General features: G+C 37.6%; 1 protein-coding gene across 1 annotated transcript in view; it reads right to left on the bottom strand.

Moving 5' to 3' along the window:
- LOC141363336 (protection of telomeres protein 1-like) overlaps positions 1 to 17,081 on the bottom strand; it is a 50,514-nt gene extending 33,433 nt beyond the window's left edge. The window contains exons 1-6 of the mRNA XM_073865974.1: positions 16,979 to 17,081; positions 16,810 to 16,860; positions 15,847 to 15,952; positions 13,146 to 13,276; positions 12,214 to 12,507; positions 11,945 to 12,100 (exon numbers count right to left, since the gene is read on the bottom strand). Coding sequence (XP_073722075.1) covers positions 11,945 to 12,100; positions 12,214 to 12,507; positions 13,146 to 13,276; positions 15,847 to 15,952; positions 16,810 to 16,860; positions 16,979 to 17,005 — 765 coding nt within the window. The 5' untranslated portion in view covers positions 17,006 to 17,081. The remainder of the gene's footprint in view (positions 1 to 11,944; positions 12,101 to 12,213; positions 12,508 to 13,145; positions 13,277 to 15,846; positions 15,953 to 16,809; positions 16,861 to 16,978) is intronic.
- Positions 17,082 to 17,427: the final 346 nt, after the last annotated feature.

Here is a 17,427-nt window from a genome sequence, read left to right as displayed (position 1 = left end):
AGCAAAAACGTAAGTGCAACTTTGGACTGTTGGTGGCGCTAGCGGGTTAGACATAGAGACTCCAAATTTGCTGTGGGGACACATTGTACTGTCCTTTATCAGTGTGCAAAATTTCATAACTTTCCTACGTACGGTTCTATGGGCTGCCATAGACCGCAATGGCGGAAGAAGAATAACTAATAATAATAATTATTATAAATATAGCTGCAAGCAGCGATACCGGGGTCAAGCCAAACATGGCAAAAAATGATTCATACCTGATGACTGTCATGATTTAAGATCTAAGTTTGCATTAGTTTTACGAAAAAAATAGCAATTTTTTTGTAACTTGAGACCACTAGGTGGCGCTGTGTCGAAACAATAGATGGTGCCTCAGCTCATGACTGTGATGACACATACCAAATTTAGTGTAAATACGATAAAGCGATACAGAGATATAGCCTTAAATGACTTGACCACTAGGGGGCACTGACCAAAAAATAAATTGTGACTCAGGTCTTGATTGTGATGACACCCACCAAATTTGGTGTAAATACGATAAAGAGATGCAGAGATATAGCCTCAAATCTCTTGACCACTAGGGGGCGGCGAAAAGTTTACAAGCCCTCTCAGAACATGTTGCTGATGAACCATACCAAGTTTCATAACAATAAGCAATTGCGTTTCTGAAATACTTGAACTTAAAGAAAAAATTGAAAATGGCCGACACACAAAATGGCCGACCAAAAACCATTTGGTATCGTTTGACTCGGCATGCCTCACCAAATCTAACAAGATCACTCTAATAACTTTACATTTAAGTTTGCAGTAGTTATAAGCAAAAATAGACATTATTTATATCTCGTGACCACTAGGGGGCACTGTGACGAAACGGTGCATGCACCCTCACGTCATCACTGTTATGACATATACCAAGTTTCATATCAATACGCAAAAGTTTTGCAAAGATACAGGCTCAAACACATTTTGGCGTGTTCGCCCTCGCATTCTTTGATGTGTTATACGACAACGGATAGGTCTACCAAAAAGCTTTTGATAACTTTTTGTCTGGAGTGTCTCTAGATGATGCATACCAAAAATCAAGCCAATCACACGAGCGCTCTGGGAGGAGTTCGAAAAAGTAGGTGTTCAATATAATTCAAAATGGCCGACAGGAAGTAGGTTTGACTCGGACATATTTGGTACAGTCGGACTCAGCACGAGCCAAGGAATCAATAGAGTGAAGTCTCATGTCTGTGTGGCAATCTAATCAGATGATATAAAGATTTTAAACAATTTCTTTACATATCCTGACCACTAGGTGGCGCCGTCCTAAAGATTTATAGGTGCGCTCAGAACATGTCACTGATGAACCATGCCAAATTTCGTAGCGATACGCCATTCTGTTTGTGAAATACTGAACTTAATAAGAAAATTCAAAATGGCCGACACCCAAAATGGCCGACCGAAAACCGTTTGGTATCGTTTGACTCGGCATGCCTCAAGGAATCTAACAAGACCACCTTCATGATTTTAGACTCAAGTTTGAAGTAGTTATAAGCGAAAATAGGCATTTTTCGAATCTCGTGACCACTAGGTGGCGCTGTGACGAAACGTTGCAGGCACCCTCAGGTCAAGACTGTAATGACATATACCAAGTTTCGTGTCGATACACCAAAGTGTTGCGAAGATATGGCCTCACGTCCGTTTTGGCGTGGACGCCGCCGTATATGTTGTCACGGTATACGAGAACGCATTGGTCTATCAAAAAGCTTTTGATAACTTTTTCTCTGGGGTATCTCTAGATGCTAGATACCAAAGGACATGCAAATCGGACAAACGCTCTAGGAGGAGTTCGAAAAAGTAGGTTTTACGGAAAATTCAAAATGGCGGAAAGATGTGCATGACACAAATGACATCAATGTGTGCAATTGAATCAACATGAGCCAAGGATTCAGAGGAAACAAGAATTTAGTTTCTAGGACTCACGGGTCAGAAGTTATGAGCATGAACATAAGTGGATTTTTGGACTGTTGGTGGCGCTAGAGGGTTTGAGTCAGACACACCAATGTTGCTATAGTAACTTCTGAGACTGTCCTCTACATGTGTGCCAAATTTCATAACTTTCCTACGTACGGTTCTATGGGCTGCCATTGACTTCAATGGCGGAAGAGGAAACTTAATAATAATAATAAGAAAACTAACAATAACAATAGGGTTCTACGCCCCTTCGGGGCTTGACCCCTAAATATAGCTGCAAGCAGCAATGCCGGGGTCAAGCCGAAAAGGGCACAAAAGGATTTAAAATTGAGATTGGATAAGCAGATTGAAGAACCTAGGTAAACCTAATTATTTTAGATGAAAAAACAAAAAAGTTATCAACAAAAATAATCTAAGTTCTTGTCTACTGCAATCGTCCTTCTGTTATTGACAATAATGGAACATTAAGCACTGAAGGACATGTGAGTGGTGTTTGCAGTGGCAAAACATGGGTCACATTATGTTATAACAAGTTTAATTAGTCAAAAGAGACCATCGCCGTGTCTCTACGATGTTCTGATGCAGAGATATAGCTTTTGCAAAAACGGTTAATAAGGTATTCTCAATGGTTGCTAGGGAGTGAATTGGCAACCACCAGTGGTAATAGTCAAAGCCATGAAAGGAATAATCCATGATGACTCATGGTTTTAGATGTGTTGTTGCAGTAGTTTTAGGCAAAAATGCCATATTTCTCAGAACCATTAGGTGGCGCAATGACAAAATTGTGCATGCAACATCAGGTCAAGATTGTGTTACATCTAGCTACTTTTATGACTATACACTTTAGTTTAGTGAAGAAACAGTTGTATGACCATAGGACTGACTTGATATCAAAGATTTTGTTCAATTATAAGGCCATCTAGTGGTGCAAGCATATAATTTTTTTTGTGTGATCTCAGAATGTGCTCATGCATCAGCGTATCAAATCTGGTGAAAAAATCTCTTTTCGTTACGAAGTTACAACCATTTATGTGTAAAAAACACAAAATTTGAAGGTAATTTTTCGTTTTTTGCAATTTTCGGCCATTTCTGATGAAAATTTTAATATAACACCAATAGAACTTTTTGTTCAGAAGGTAAGGTTAGTTTCTTCCTATGGTGTTTTCGAGTCGATCGGAAAAACGTTCGCGGAGATATTCACGCGTGTTTTTTAAGCGCTATTTTGCTGCGCAGGGTTAATCGTAAGGCGAATTCTGGCATGTTTGGTATCGTTTGACTCGGCAACTATTCAGAACTCCAAAGAAGCAAGTCCCATGAAAATACGTCAATCGGAGCCAAAGTTATAGGTGTATAAAACATTTCTCTGGCCACTAGGTGGCGCTGCAACGAAACTATGCATGCACCCTCGGTTCCTGACTGGCATCTCAAGTACCAAGTGTCGTGTCAATAGGCCTAAGTTTGACGAAGATACAGCCTAAAATCTGTTTTTTTGCGCTCTACGTAAAATTCGTTAAGGCGGTATACGACAACGGATTGGTGTATCGAAATTCTTTTGATAACTTTTTGCCTTAAGTGTCTCAAGATGATACATACCAATTTCCGTGGCAATTGGACAAAAGCTCTAGGACGAGTTCGAAAAAGTAGGTTTTACGAATAATTCAAAATGGCGGAAAATTTTCATGTCGAAAAAAGACGCCATAGGGTCCAATCGAATCGTCTTGAGCCAATGAATAAGAGAAAGCAATAATTTTGTTTCTAGGGCTTACGGATCAGAAGTTATAAGCAAAAACATAAGTGCAACTTTGGACTGTTGGTGGCGCTAGCGGGTTAGACATAGAGACTCCAAATTTGCTGTGGGGACACATTGGACTGTCCTCTATCAGTGTGCCAAATTTCATAACTTTCCTACGTACGGTTCTATGGGCTGCCATAGACCGCAATGGCGGAAGAAGAAGAAGAAGAATAACTAATAATAAATATAGCTGCAAGCAGCGATACCGGGGTCAAGCCAAACATGGCAAAAAATGATTCATACGTGATGACTGTCATGATTTAAGATCTAAGTTTGCATTAGTTTTATGAAAAAAGAGCAATTTTTTGTATCTTGAGACCACTAGGTGGCGCGGTGCAGAAACAATAGATGGTGCCTCAGGTCATGACTGTGATGACACATACCAAATTTAGTGTAAATACGATAAAGCAATACAGAGATATAGCCTTAAATGACTTGACCACTAGGGGGCACTAACCAAACAATAAATTGTGACTCAGGTCTTGATTGTGATGACACCCACCAAATTTGGTGTAAATACAATAAAGAGATGCAGAGATATAGCCTTAAATGACTTGACCACTAGGGGGCACTAACCAAACAATAAATTGTGACTCAGGTCTTGATTGTGATGACACCCACCAAATTTGGTGTAAATACAATAAAGAGATGCAGAGATATAGCCTTAAATGACTTGACCACTAGGGGGCACTGACCAAAAAATAAATTGTGACTCAGGTCTTGATTGTGATGACTCCCACCAAATTTGGTGTAAATATGATAAAGAGATGCAGAGATATAGCTTCAAATCTCTTGACCACTAGGGGGCACCGAAAAGTTTACAAGTCCTCCCAGAACATGTAGGTAATGAACCATACCAAGTTTCATAACAATACACAGTTGCGTTTCTGAAATACTTGAACTTAAAGAAAAATTCAAAATGGCCGACACACAAAATGGCCGACCAAAAACCATTTGGTATCGTTTGACTCGCCATGCCTCACGAAATCTAACAAGACCAGTCTCATAATTTTACATTCAAATTTGCAGTAGTCATAAGCAAAAATAGACATTTTTATATCTCGTGACCAGTAGGGGGCAGTGTGACGAAATGGTGCATGCACCCTCAGGTCATCACTGTTATGACATATACCAAGTCTCATATTAATACGCAAAAGTTTTGCGAAGATACAGGCTCAAACACATTTTGGCGTGCTCGCCCTCGCATTCTTTGATGCGTTATACGACAACGGATAGGTCTACCAAAAATCTTTTGATAACTTTTTGTCTAGAGTGTCTCTAGATGATGCATACCAAAAATCAAGCCAATCACACGAGCGCTCTAGGAGGAGTTCGAAAAAGTAGGTGTTCAATATAATTCAAAATGGCCGACAGGAAGTAGGTTTGACTCAGACATATTTGATACCGTCAGACTCAGCATGAGCCAAGGAATCAATAGAGTGTAGTCTTATGTCATAGTGGCAATTTAATCAAATGATATAAAGATTTTAAACAATTTATTTACATATCCTGACCACTAGGTGGCGCCGTCCTAAAGATTTATAGGTGCGCTCAGAACATGTCACCGATGAACCATGCCAAATTTCGTAGCGATACGCCATTCGGTTTGTGAAATACTGAACTTAATGAGAAAATTCAAAATGGCCGACACCCAAAATGGCCGACCGAAAACGGTTTGGTATCGTTTGACTCGGCATGCCTCAAGGAATCTAACAAGACCACCTTCATGATTTTAGACTCAAGTTTGAAGTAGTTATAAGCGAAAATAGGCATTTTTCGAATCTCGTGACCACTAGGTGGCGCTGTGACGAAACGTTGCAGGCACCCTCAGGTCATGACTGTTATGACATATATCAAGTTTCGTGTCGATACAATAAAGTTTTGCGAAGATAAGGCCTCACGTCCGTTTTGGCGTGCTCGCCGCCATATATGTTGTCAATTTATATGAGAACGCATTGGTCTATCAAAAAGCTTTTGATAACTTTTTGTCAGGGGTGTCTCTAGATGCTACATACCAAAGGACATGCAAATCAGACAAACGGTCTAGGAGGAGTTCGAAAAAGTAGGTTTTACGGAAAATTCAAAATGGCGGAAAGATGTGCATGACACAAATGACATCAATGTGTGCATTTGAATCATCATGAGCCAAGGATTCAGAGGAAACAAGAATTTAGTTTCTAGGTCTCACGGGTCAGAAGTTATGAGCATGAACATAAGTGGATTTTTGGACTGTTGGTGGCGCTAGAGGGTTTGAGTCAGACACACCAATGTTGCTATAGTAACTTCTGAGACTGTCCTCTACATGTGTGCCAAATTTCATAACTTTCCTACGTACGGTTCTATGGGCTGCCATTGACTTCAATGGCGGAAGAACAAGAAGATGAATAATAATAATAATAAGAAAACTAACAATAACAATAGGGTTCTACGCCCCTTCGGGGCTTGACCCCTAATAATAAGAAAACTAACAAATACAATAGGGTTCTACGCCCCTTCGGGGCTTGACCCCTAAATATAGCTGCAAGCAGCAATGCCGGGGTCAAGCCGAAAAGGGCACAGAAGGATGTAAAGTTGCGTTTGGATAAGCAGACTAAAGAACCTAGGGAAACCTTATGATTTCAGATGAAAAAAACGCAAAAGTAATCAACAAAAATAATCTATATTCTTGTCTACTGCAATCGTCCTTCTGTTATTGACAATCATGGAACATTAGAGCACTGAAAGACATGTATGTGATGTTTGCAGTGGCAAAACATGGGTCACAACATGTTACAGCAAGTTAAATGAGTCAAAAGAGACCATCCCCATGTCTCTACGCTGTTCTGATGCAGAGAAAAAGCTGTTGCAAAAACAGTTGATAAGGTATTCTCATTGGTTGCTAGACAGTAAATTGACATCCACCAGTGATTATAGTCAAAGCCATGAAATGAATAATCCATGATGATTTATGGTTTTAGATGTGTTTGTTGCAGTAGTTTTAGGCAAAAATTACCATTTTCTATCTCAAAACCACTAGGTGGCGCTGTGACAAAATTGTGCATGCAACTTCAGGTCATGATTACGTTACATTGAGCTAGTTTTATGTCTATACACTTTAGTTTAGTGAAGAAACAGTTGTATGACCATAGGGCTGGCTTGATATCACAGGTTTTGTTCAATTATAACGCCAACTAGTGGTGCAAGCAAGCAATTTTTTTTGTGTAGCCTCAGACTGTGGTCGTACATCAGCGTATCAAATCTGGTGAAAAAATCTCTTTTCGTTGCGAAGTTATAACCATTTATGTGTAAAAAATACAAAATTTAAAGGTAATTTTTCGTTTTTTGCATTTTTCAGCCATTTCTGATGAAAATTTTAATATTACGCCAATAGAACTTTTTGTTCAGAAGGTAAGGTTAGTTTCTTCCTATGGTGTTTTTGAGTCGATCAGAATTACGCTCGCGGAGATATTCGCGCGTGTTTTTTAAGTGCTATTTTGCTGCGCAGGGTTAACCGTAAGGCGAATTCTGGCAAGTTTGGTATCGTTGGACTCGGCAACTATTCAAAACTCCAAGGAAACAAGTCCCGTGACAATACATTGACAGCAGCCAAAGTTATAGGCGTGTAATACATTAATCTGATCACTAGGTGGCGCTGCAACGAAACTGTGCATGCACCCTCAGTTCCTGACTGGCATCACAAGTACCAAGTGTCATGTCAATAGGCCTAAGTTTGACGAAGATACAGCCTAAAATCAGTTTTTTTGCACTCTATGTAAAATTTGTTAAGGCGGTATACGACAACGGATTGGTGTATTGAAATTCTTTTGATAACTTTTTGCCATGAGTGTCTCTAGATGCTACGTGCCGATTTTCGTGGCAATCGGACAAAAGCTCTAGGACAAGTTCGAAAAAGTAGGTTTTACGAATAATTCAAAATAGTGGAAAAATTTTCATGACGGAAAATGACGTCATAGGGTCCTTTCGAATCGTCTTGAGCCAAGGAATCAGAGGAAACAAAAATTCTGTTTCTAGGACATACGGACCAGAAGTTATAAGCAAAAACATAAGTGCAACTTTGGACTGTTGGTGGCGCTAGCGGGTTAGACATCGAGACTCCAAATTTGCTGTGGGGACACACTGGAGTGTCCTTTATCAGTGTGCCAAATTTCATAACTTTCCTACGTACGGTTCTATGGGCTGCCATAGACCGCAATGGCGGAAGAAGAATAACTAATAATAATTGTAAAAAGAAAACTAACAAATACAATAGGGGTCTTCGCCCCTTCGGGGCTTGACCCCTAAATATAGCTGCAAGCAGCAATGCCGGGGTCAAGCCGAAAAGGGCAAAAAAGGATGTAAAATTGAGATTGGATAAGCAGATTGAAGAACCTAGGTAAACCTAATAATTTTAGATGAAAAAACAAATAAGTTATCAACAAAAATAATCAAAGTTCTTGTCTACTGCATTCGTCCTTCTGTTATTGACAATCGTGGAACATTAGAGCACTGAAGGACATGTGAGTGGTGTTTGCAGTGGCAAAACATGGGTCACATCATGTTATAACACGTTTAATTGGTCAAAAGAGACCATCCCCGTGTCTCTACCATGTTCTGATGCAGAGATATAGCTTTTGCAAAAACGGTTAATAAGGTATTCTCAATGGTTGCTAGGGAGTGAATTGGCAACCACCAGTGATCATAGTCAAAGCCATGAAAGGAATAATCCATGATGACTCATGGTTTTAGATATGTTATTGCAGTAGTTTTAAGCAAAAATACCATATTTCTATCTCAAAACCACTAGGTGGCGCAATGACAAAATTGTGCATGCAACATCAGGTCATGATTGTGTTACATCTAGCTAGTTTTATGTCTATACACTTTAGTTTAGTGAAGAAACAGTTGTAAGACCATAGGGATGGCTTGTTATCAAAGGTTTTGTTCAATTATAAGGCCATCTAGTGGTGCAAGCATAAAATTGTTTTTGTGTAGCCTCAGAATATGCTCATGCATCAGTGTATCAAATCTGGTGAAAAAATATATTTTCGTTACGAAGTTACAACCATTTATGTGTAATAAACACAAATTTTGAAGGTAATTTTTCGTTTTTTGCAATTTTCGGCCATTTCTGATAAAAATTTTAATATAACGCCAATAGAACTTTTTGTTCAGCAGGTAAGGTTAGTTTCTTCCTATGGTGTTTTCGAGTCGATCGGAAAAAAGTTCGCGGAGATATTCACGCGTGTTTCTTAAGCGCTATTTTGCTGCGCAGGGTTAACCGTAAGGCGGATTCTGGCATGTTTGGTATCGTTGGACTCGACAACCATTCAGAACTCCAAAGCAACAAGTCCCGTGAAAATACGTCAATCTGAGCCAAAGTTATAGGTGTATAAAACATTTCTCTGGCCACTAGGTGGCGCTGCGACGAAACTGTGCATGCACCCTCAGTTCCTGACTGGCATCACAAGTACCAAGTGTCGTGTCAATAGGCCAAAGTTTGACGAAGATACAGCCTAAAATCCGTTTTTTTTAGCTCTACGTAAAATTCGTTAAGGCGGTATATGACAACGGATTGCTGTATCAAAATTCTTTTGATAACTTTTTGCCATGAATGTCTCAAGATGATACATACCAATTTTCGTGGAAATCGGACAAAAGCTCTAGGACGAGTTCGAAAAAGTAGGTTTTTTAAACAATTCAAAATGGCGGAAAAATTTAATATCGGAAAATGACGTCATAGGGTCCAATCGAATTGTCTTGAGCCAAGGAATCAGAGGAACCAAGAATTTTGTTTCTGGGACTCACGGATCAGAAGTTATAACCAAAAACATAAGTGCAACTTTGGACTGTTGGTGGCGCTAGCGGGTTAGAGATAGAGACTCCAAATTTGCTGTGGGGACACATTGGACTGTCCTCTATCAGTGTGCCAAATTTCATAACTTTCCTATGTACGGTTCTATGGGCTGCCATAGACCGCAATGGCGGAAGAAGAACCAGAATAATAATTATTATAATAGGAAAACTAACAAATACAATAGGGGTCTTCGCCCCTTCGGGGCTTGACCCCTAAAAAGAAAACTAACAAATACAATAGGGGTCTTCGCCCCTTCGGGGCTTGACCCCTAATAATAATAATAATAATAATAATAAAACAGACAAATACAATAGGTTTTCAGCACTTCGTGCTCGAAACCCTAATAATAAAACAGACAAATACAATAGGTTTTCAGCACTTCGTGCTCGAAACCCTAATAATAATAATAAAACAGACAAATACAATAGGTTTTCAGCACTTCGTGCTCGAAACCCTAATTATAGACTTAAGAAGCACATATATTATTACATCTCTTTCTCTTAAGTTTGTTAAGATAGATTAGGACTCGTTTACTGCTGGACAGAGAGTGAATGAAAGCGCAGTCTTCTGGCAACAGTGACATATTTCATTGCTTTCTGTTAAATTGCTCAAATGACTGTTTAAAACACACTTGCCATCACATTCATAATTTGATGGTAAAATGACACTTTCACGTAAATCCACGAGCATTTAAACCATAAACAAAGCACTTTCACTTTAATTGAGCGTGAGCAGCGCAGCAGAACCGACGCAAAAACGATTGCAGCACTGTTGCTACAGAGCCGCGAGCTCGCGCTGCTCGTGCGGCGGGGTGCATGCTTGTTAACATGGGCGCTGAAAAAAAAACACGCGCCGCGCGGCCGCAGGCACTGCTCACCCTCGCTGTGTGAAACCGGCGTGGACTGAAGCCACTCGCGTTGCTACTAGATTACGTCGACGCGTTGTCCCAGCCCTAAAAAATTATTTCATGAAACATGTTAAAGCATCCAGAATGATAGCCACGTTAATAACGTTTGAAAATCGGTAGAAAATTGAGCAAGTTATGGTCATTTAAAAGTTCATGCATTATTAAAACAATGCTACGAGTGAGTGAGCTGACTGAGTCAAGATGGCCGCCAGTGATGACGTTAGAGACTTCTCCGTAACACATCTAGACTTTATTATACATATCTATGGTCATTTTACTTTATTTATTATGACTCAACTTGTATACGTAAATGTTCCGATTTCTTTGTATGTATTCAATATGATGGCTACATCTGGTGGAAATTTTGTGTCAATAGCCCACTTAGAAATCCCCTTACTGAGAAAAATGCTGATGTGTCAAATACTTATTTTCCCCACTGCATGTATATTATATTGCATTTCTGTCAATAGATCCTTTTAGAAATTACACAATGCACCGTTAAGTGATTGACAGGGATGTTTATGCTATAAAATTTAGCTAGCAACTTGTTGACTAGTTGACTCCACCCACATTGATCAGTCTTATTCAATAGAACCACTGTATGTAAAGCCAGACCAAGACTATCTTTTGCAAGATCACCTCATGAAATTAAGAAGCCCCCCTCCCCCCAAAAAACCCTGTGCAATCTGTAGTTGTACAGCAATATAAATGATTCATTACCCTTTTCATTGTATATTCAAGATTTTCAAGAAGCATGCTATACAGTAAGTCTACCATACATTAACAAAACATAAAAGAAACAATGTGGGATTTCAAAAAGTACAGACACTCAAAAAAAAATGACATGAAAGCTCTGCTCCTGTTCAAATATTCATAGAAAGGAGTTTGGCAGGGAAAGACAGAAATGTTGCTGTAGATTATATATTTCAAAAGACCTTCTTTTGGAGAAGACGTGTTTGCTGGTTTTTATCGGGTGGAAAAACAGGCAGAGGAGGTTTTCAAGTGCAAAAAACAAACAAAATCAGAAAACTGAAGGGAAGAGAGCATCTCACAAATGAGCTGGGACAAGATGTGCCCATGTGAATATTGCCTCGCACCTTATTCATCATTAAAGGTGCTGGGGTGGATGCGTAGGTCTTATATGCTCCTATAGCGCTTACAAGTAGCAACAGTTAAAACTTTCACTAAAAATGTTCACAATAATGATCGTAGATGACGTTGATTCTCTTAGAAATTGTACGAAAGGTTTTCTTGCAAGATCATTGGATAGCATTCATAATCTTTTGTGTGTGTTCCTATAGCTCAATTGCTTGAACATTGCATTAGCAGTGCAAATGTGATGGGTTCGATTCGCAAGGAAACAGGCGTATTTTGGAAAAAAGTGTCTGCCAAATGCATAAACGATGTAAAAATGTAAATGTTAAAACCTCTGCATGGTAAACAGCAAACTTACCTTTAGGCTTTGAGCGACCTCAAAGTGATTGTCGTAGACCAGAACATTGGCTATCAGGTTCATCCGGTCTTTGGCGCCAGTGGATTCTCCCTCTATTGCGTCAGGTGGGACAGCAACTTTCAACAGTGGATAATCACACTTGGTCCCGTCCCACACCTAAAAACAGTGGAAAATCATACATTTCACAAAGTGATTTTGAAACATATGTCAATCCAGAAATTAGCTAGAAACAAGCCTTCAACCCCAAAGTAGTTTAACTTTGAAAGCACCTTCAGCAGGATGCAGTGGCTATCCATGACGGCCTTTGCCAGCAACTGGCAGGTAAGATCGAAGAACATCGAGGGCTTCACCGCGGACAGAGGAAGAGTAGGATTACCGGACACCAGTAACCGTTTTGTTGCCCATTGGCGAAGCTCCTGCACTGTGCGTTTATCAGAGTCTACAAAGTGAAATGATTTGCTGGTGGAACGAGGCACCATGGGGCTGTCGATAATCCCATCAAATGTGAGAGCGGACCAACCACTTGAGTTCACCAGTGTCATGGAGTTATTGAACATTTCTGACTGAAAAAAATAAAACAAAAGAAATATAAAAAGCCTTAAAGAAAGATTTTGTATATGTACAGTACAGATGCTAACAAAAAATAGATCAAGTCGCAGAGCTCAATTCCCTTTAGAAAATAAACTGTCTGGGGTCAGCTGAAGCGTTTTAAAGATTACTTAGTTTTTTGTGTGTGTTGGTCTTATCCGAAATAATAATAAAAATAATATTTTATTTAGAATTTTGCATAATACACAAATCCAAAGTATACCAAAAATACGGAAGTTATTACTGTAAGAAAGGAAACAAAAGAAAACAAAGAGAAAGACAAAAAATAAAATATATAAAAATAATAAATAAAAAAATACATAGGGTATCATAAACAAAGCATATTTATAAGATTTAATTCAGTTACAATTACAGAAGATTAAGAGATAAAGATTACTAAATTAAATCAACTTGAAATTACAATTAATTTCAACTTTTCTTCATATAAATAAAGACTTTATATAAATAATTCAACTTTATTTGTATAATTTTGTATAATTTTAGCAACTCCACACTAGTCAAGGAAGTTGAAATTAATTATAAATTCAAGTTGATTAAACTTGTGCATTTAAGTGCAACAAGGAATTTTTTCCAGTGTGATGGATATTCTTACCTTAAATCTGTGGAGCCGTATAATGTCTCCGTTTTTGAGGATGACCGGGTGATCCTCTAGGTTTTTAGTGAAGATGGTGCAGGACACTTTTACATCAGACTGGTCTGTGATTTTTAGCATGGAGCAGTAATCTAGTGACAAGTAAGGAGATTACTGATTACAGTGCAAGTTATCCACTCTTTTTTATTATTAATAACCAAAATATTGACTGCCTTTGGCAGACCTTGTACATGGGTCACTTTTTAATAAGGGAGATAAAAAAAGTGAATATTAGTATATTTTCAGTAAATTTTAGTATATAGTGTGCAGTAAATATAAAAACATTGTAAAAAGTAAAAGTTGGATCAACTTAAGAATTACTTTTACTAATTTTTTTATTATTTTTTCAACTTAAATTTTATCACTTTAAGTAAAAAATTTTATTTGAAAATTTTAGATGTTTAGATTTTTTTTTAACATTTTTTTTTCACTTAAAGTGGGAAGATTTAACCCTCCTATTAGCTACTTTGACATCTCTAAAAAATATTGGATTTTAAACCTTTAAACCTACTTTTTGACTTTTCCTTGATACTTTTTCACTTGAAGTTACTTTTAGTCAATTTGGATAAAAGTGTCTGCCAAGTATATACATGTACATACAGTACACACAATGTTCCTTTAAAACTGATCTAATGCGTATTTTTACTATTAATATGTGAAAAACTGTTCTCAAGTAAAATAAATGTTATATATTATTTTCATTACTACTTTTATTTATTTACATTTATATACACTTAATTTATCTGTTACAAAAATAACTTTATAGAAATTAATCTATTAAATAAAGAATTTATGTATATATAAAAAAAAGTGCTAACTCATGCTAGTTTCATGCTAGCTTCATACTAAATCATGTTAGCTTCATGCTAACTTCATGCAAAATCATGTTAACTTTATGCTAAATTAAGTTAGCTTCATGCTAAATCATGCTAGCTTTATGCTTAATCATGCTAGCTTCATGCTAAATCATACTAGCTTCATGTTAACTTCATGCTAAATCATGTTAACTTTATGCTAAATTATGTTAGCTTCATGCTAAATCATGCTAGCTTTATGCTAAATCATGCTAGCTTCATGCTAAATCATGCTAGCTTTATGTAAAATCATGCTAAATCATGTTAGCTTCATGCTAAATCATGTTAACTTTATGCTAAATTATGTTAGCTTCATGCTAAATCATGCTAGCTATATGCTTAATCATGTTAGCTTCATGCTAAATCATACTAGCTTCATGCTAACTTCATGCTAAATCATGTTAACTTTGTTAAATTATGTTAGCTTCATGTTAAATTATGTTAGCTTCATGTTAAATCATGCTAGCTTTATGCTAAATCATAGCTTCATGCTAAATGATGATAGCTTCATGTAAAATCATGCTAAATCATGCTAGCTTCGTGCTAAATCATGCTAGCTTCATGCTAAATCATGCTAGTATCATGCTAAATCATGCTTTTTTTCAAATTTGAAGTTATTTAGCATATATTAAACTAATTAAACATTAAAATTGTTGCTAAAATTTGAACATAAGAGTGTGGTTAAATTATAAAACTTAATTTTTACAAATTCATTTTTTAAGTTGATCCAACTTTTAATTTTTAGTACAGGCAAAAAAGAAAAAAGGCTTACGAAATATATTGTACTATTAGAAAATACAAGTATATTGTACGTGAAAAAATCTAACTTTTACTAGATATCTCTAGTGTTATCAAACAACCATGTGCATCAATTATTTTCTTGTGTGTGATGGTTATGACCTTCACTTTTATAAAAACATTTGGAAAAGGCTTAAGTTACTACAATATAATGGTTAAAATGTATTTTTATTAAAAAGTAGTGATTATTGAACCTCACAAAGAATCCTCTAGTGACTTCAAGAAATCAAGAAATTATAGCTTTTAAAACTTTTTTTTTAAGTTAAAGCTTTTTATTTATATACATACGTTTTAAATTAAGAATTATTGCTTAAAAAAAGATTACTTACTAATCATTTTCATCCATCTGGACAAAAAATTATTTTTGAAATACCCATGCATTAGTAGCAGCCTCACTGAGCACTGATCGGAGATCAATCGGACATCATTTTGGCACACTATGCATCATTCCCTTCCCATATTAAAGTGATTGGACTGTTGTTCTCCACTTATCAAAATATTGACGCATCAGCCAGCCCACTGATTTTCACAGACATTGACAACCAAACGCTACGTGTCATGATCCAAGCCATGACAAATGAACTGAATGCACTTCTTAAGTAAAGTATAACTGTACAGCTAACATAGCTGTGCACAGTGAGAGAGTGGTTGGGTGGTAATTGGTTTGTATTAGCTTTTCGAGAAAGCATATTAGTTAACTTCATGGTATCAATGTTAAAATGATTAACCCGCATTTTTGTATTGGTTTAGTCTGCGATGTTATTTTATCAAAAAAGCCGGGCGACAAAAAACTTTTCAAGGTACAAACGTGCCCTTTGAAACGTTTCCCTCGAGACGTACCGTAAGCAAAGTTCAACCATTCTGAAATCTTTTGTTGATGGCTATTTCAAAGGTGACACTGAAAAGTGGTTTAAAAAGTCATCTTTCATCTGGCCCTACTCACAGGGGGGGCTCACCTAACAATAGGAAAGTCTATTATGATCATGCTGGGATGAAAGGAATTCACTCACCTGAGCCTTTAGTACGGTAAGGCAGTTTGAAGAAGGTCACCACACCGTAGACACTCACCAATGTCTTGTGCTTCAACATGTTTAGAGGAGGATACGTGTATTTGGGCTTTACAAAAACACAGCAACGACATTGTCATTTCTTTATGTAAGTACATCAACACAAAGCCAGGCTTGATTTTGAGCATTAAAAGGTGCAATGTGGGACTTTTAGCGGTATCTGGCGGCGAGACTGCTCACATCTCCTTTTCGAAACACATAGAGAAGCTACGGTAGCTGCCACAGGACAAACACGTCATTATCACTCGGTAGAGCAGTTTGTCTGTTTAGGGCTACTGTAGAAGCATGACATCAACTTCCATGTAAGGAAACCCACGGTGTATGTAAATAAAAATGGCTCATTCTAAGGTAATAAAAACAATACAGTTTATTTTGTAAGGTCTTTATACACCACTGATAATATAGTTATGTATACAATATTGCATTTCTGTCAAGAAATCCTTCTAAAAGTCCCACACTGCACCTTTAAGGAACACAGGTGCAAAAAACACATTTTCATAATGTACACCCCAATTTAAGACGTGCTTGTCTGGGCATTAAATATTGTGTGCTAGCAATCTATTACATACTTGTGTAAAATATGTTTTTGACAAAAATGTCGAAAAATCCAAAGCGTGCGAGTAAAACAAGCCACTTTTCAAGACTTTATTTAAACTGTAATGAACGTGTCTGGGGGCTTTTGAGTTTTAAAGCACTTGATCTGGATGGCAAATTAAGAAGGGATGCTCAAATGAAAGAAGAGCCAATCAGAGAGAGAGACAAGCAGACAAAAGGCAGCAGACGAAAGCCAATTTAGATGAAGAATCTCCTTGATCTCTGAGGGATAAACGGCAGATATAGTATTTGGAGAAAGTGGGAGGGATTTGTCTCTTGATAGCTACATGATGAAAGTATCACATACTGCACCTCAGAACTGACACTAGGGCGACCGCGGGAGGGGGCGGCAGCGGGACAAACCTATCAAACACATCCCGGTGGAAAGAAATGGATATAAATTATTACAAAAAATATAGTTTACAGTTATGTTTAAGAAGAGGATAGTGAGGATTCTAAAATGTAAGCAGTTGAAACTCACAAAAACACTGGCATCTCCACCTTCCATCTCCAGGTGACATGGATGTAGCTTGTCGCTTAAGAAAGATGGAGACTTCTTGATGGTAAAGCCGGCCAACAGGACAACATCCTAAATAGACAAAATAAAAAACACCAATTAGAAAAATAAAATGTTTGTAAAAAAATGTGTCCGTGCCCGCAAAGTAGTAGTATTACTATGCCGTTGCTAAAAGGTTCTGTGTTTTTAGCATATTGCTATGCAGTTGTTCCGGTGTTAAGTGGTTTGTAGCATGTTGCTATGCGGCTGCTAAGGTGTTCTGTGTTTTTAGCATATTGCTATGCAGTTGTTCCGGTGTTAAGTGGTTTGTAGCATGTTGCTATGCGGCTGCTAAGGTGTTCTGTGTTTTTAGCATTTTGCTATTCAGTTGGAAAAGTGTTAAGTGGTTTTTAACATGTTGCTATGCGGTTGCT

This window comes from Misgurnus anguillicaudatus, unplaced genomic scaffold (genome assembly GCF_027580225.2).
Source record: "Misgurnus anguillicaudatus unplaced genomic scaffold, ASM2758022v2 HiC_scaffold_34, whole genome shotgun sequence".
NCBI lineage: Eukaryota > Metazoa > Chordata > Actinopteri > Cypriniformes > Cobitidae > Misgurnus > Misgurnus anguillicaudatus.
This window is presented reverse-complemented; position numbering and strand designations above follow the sequence as displayed.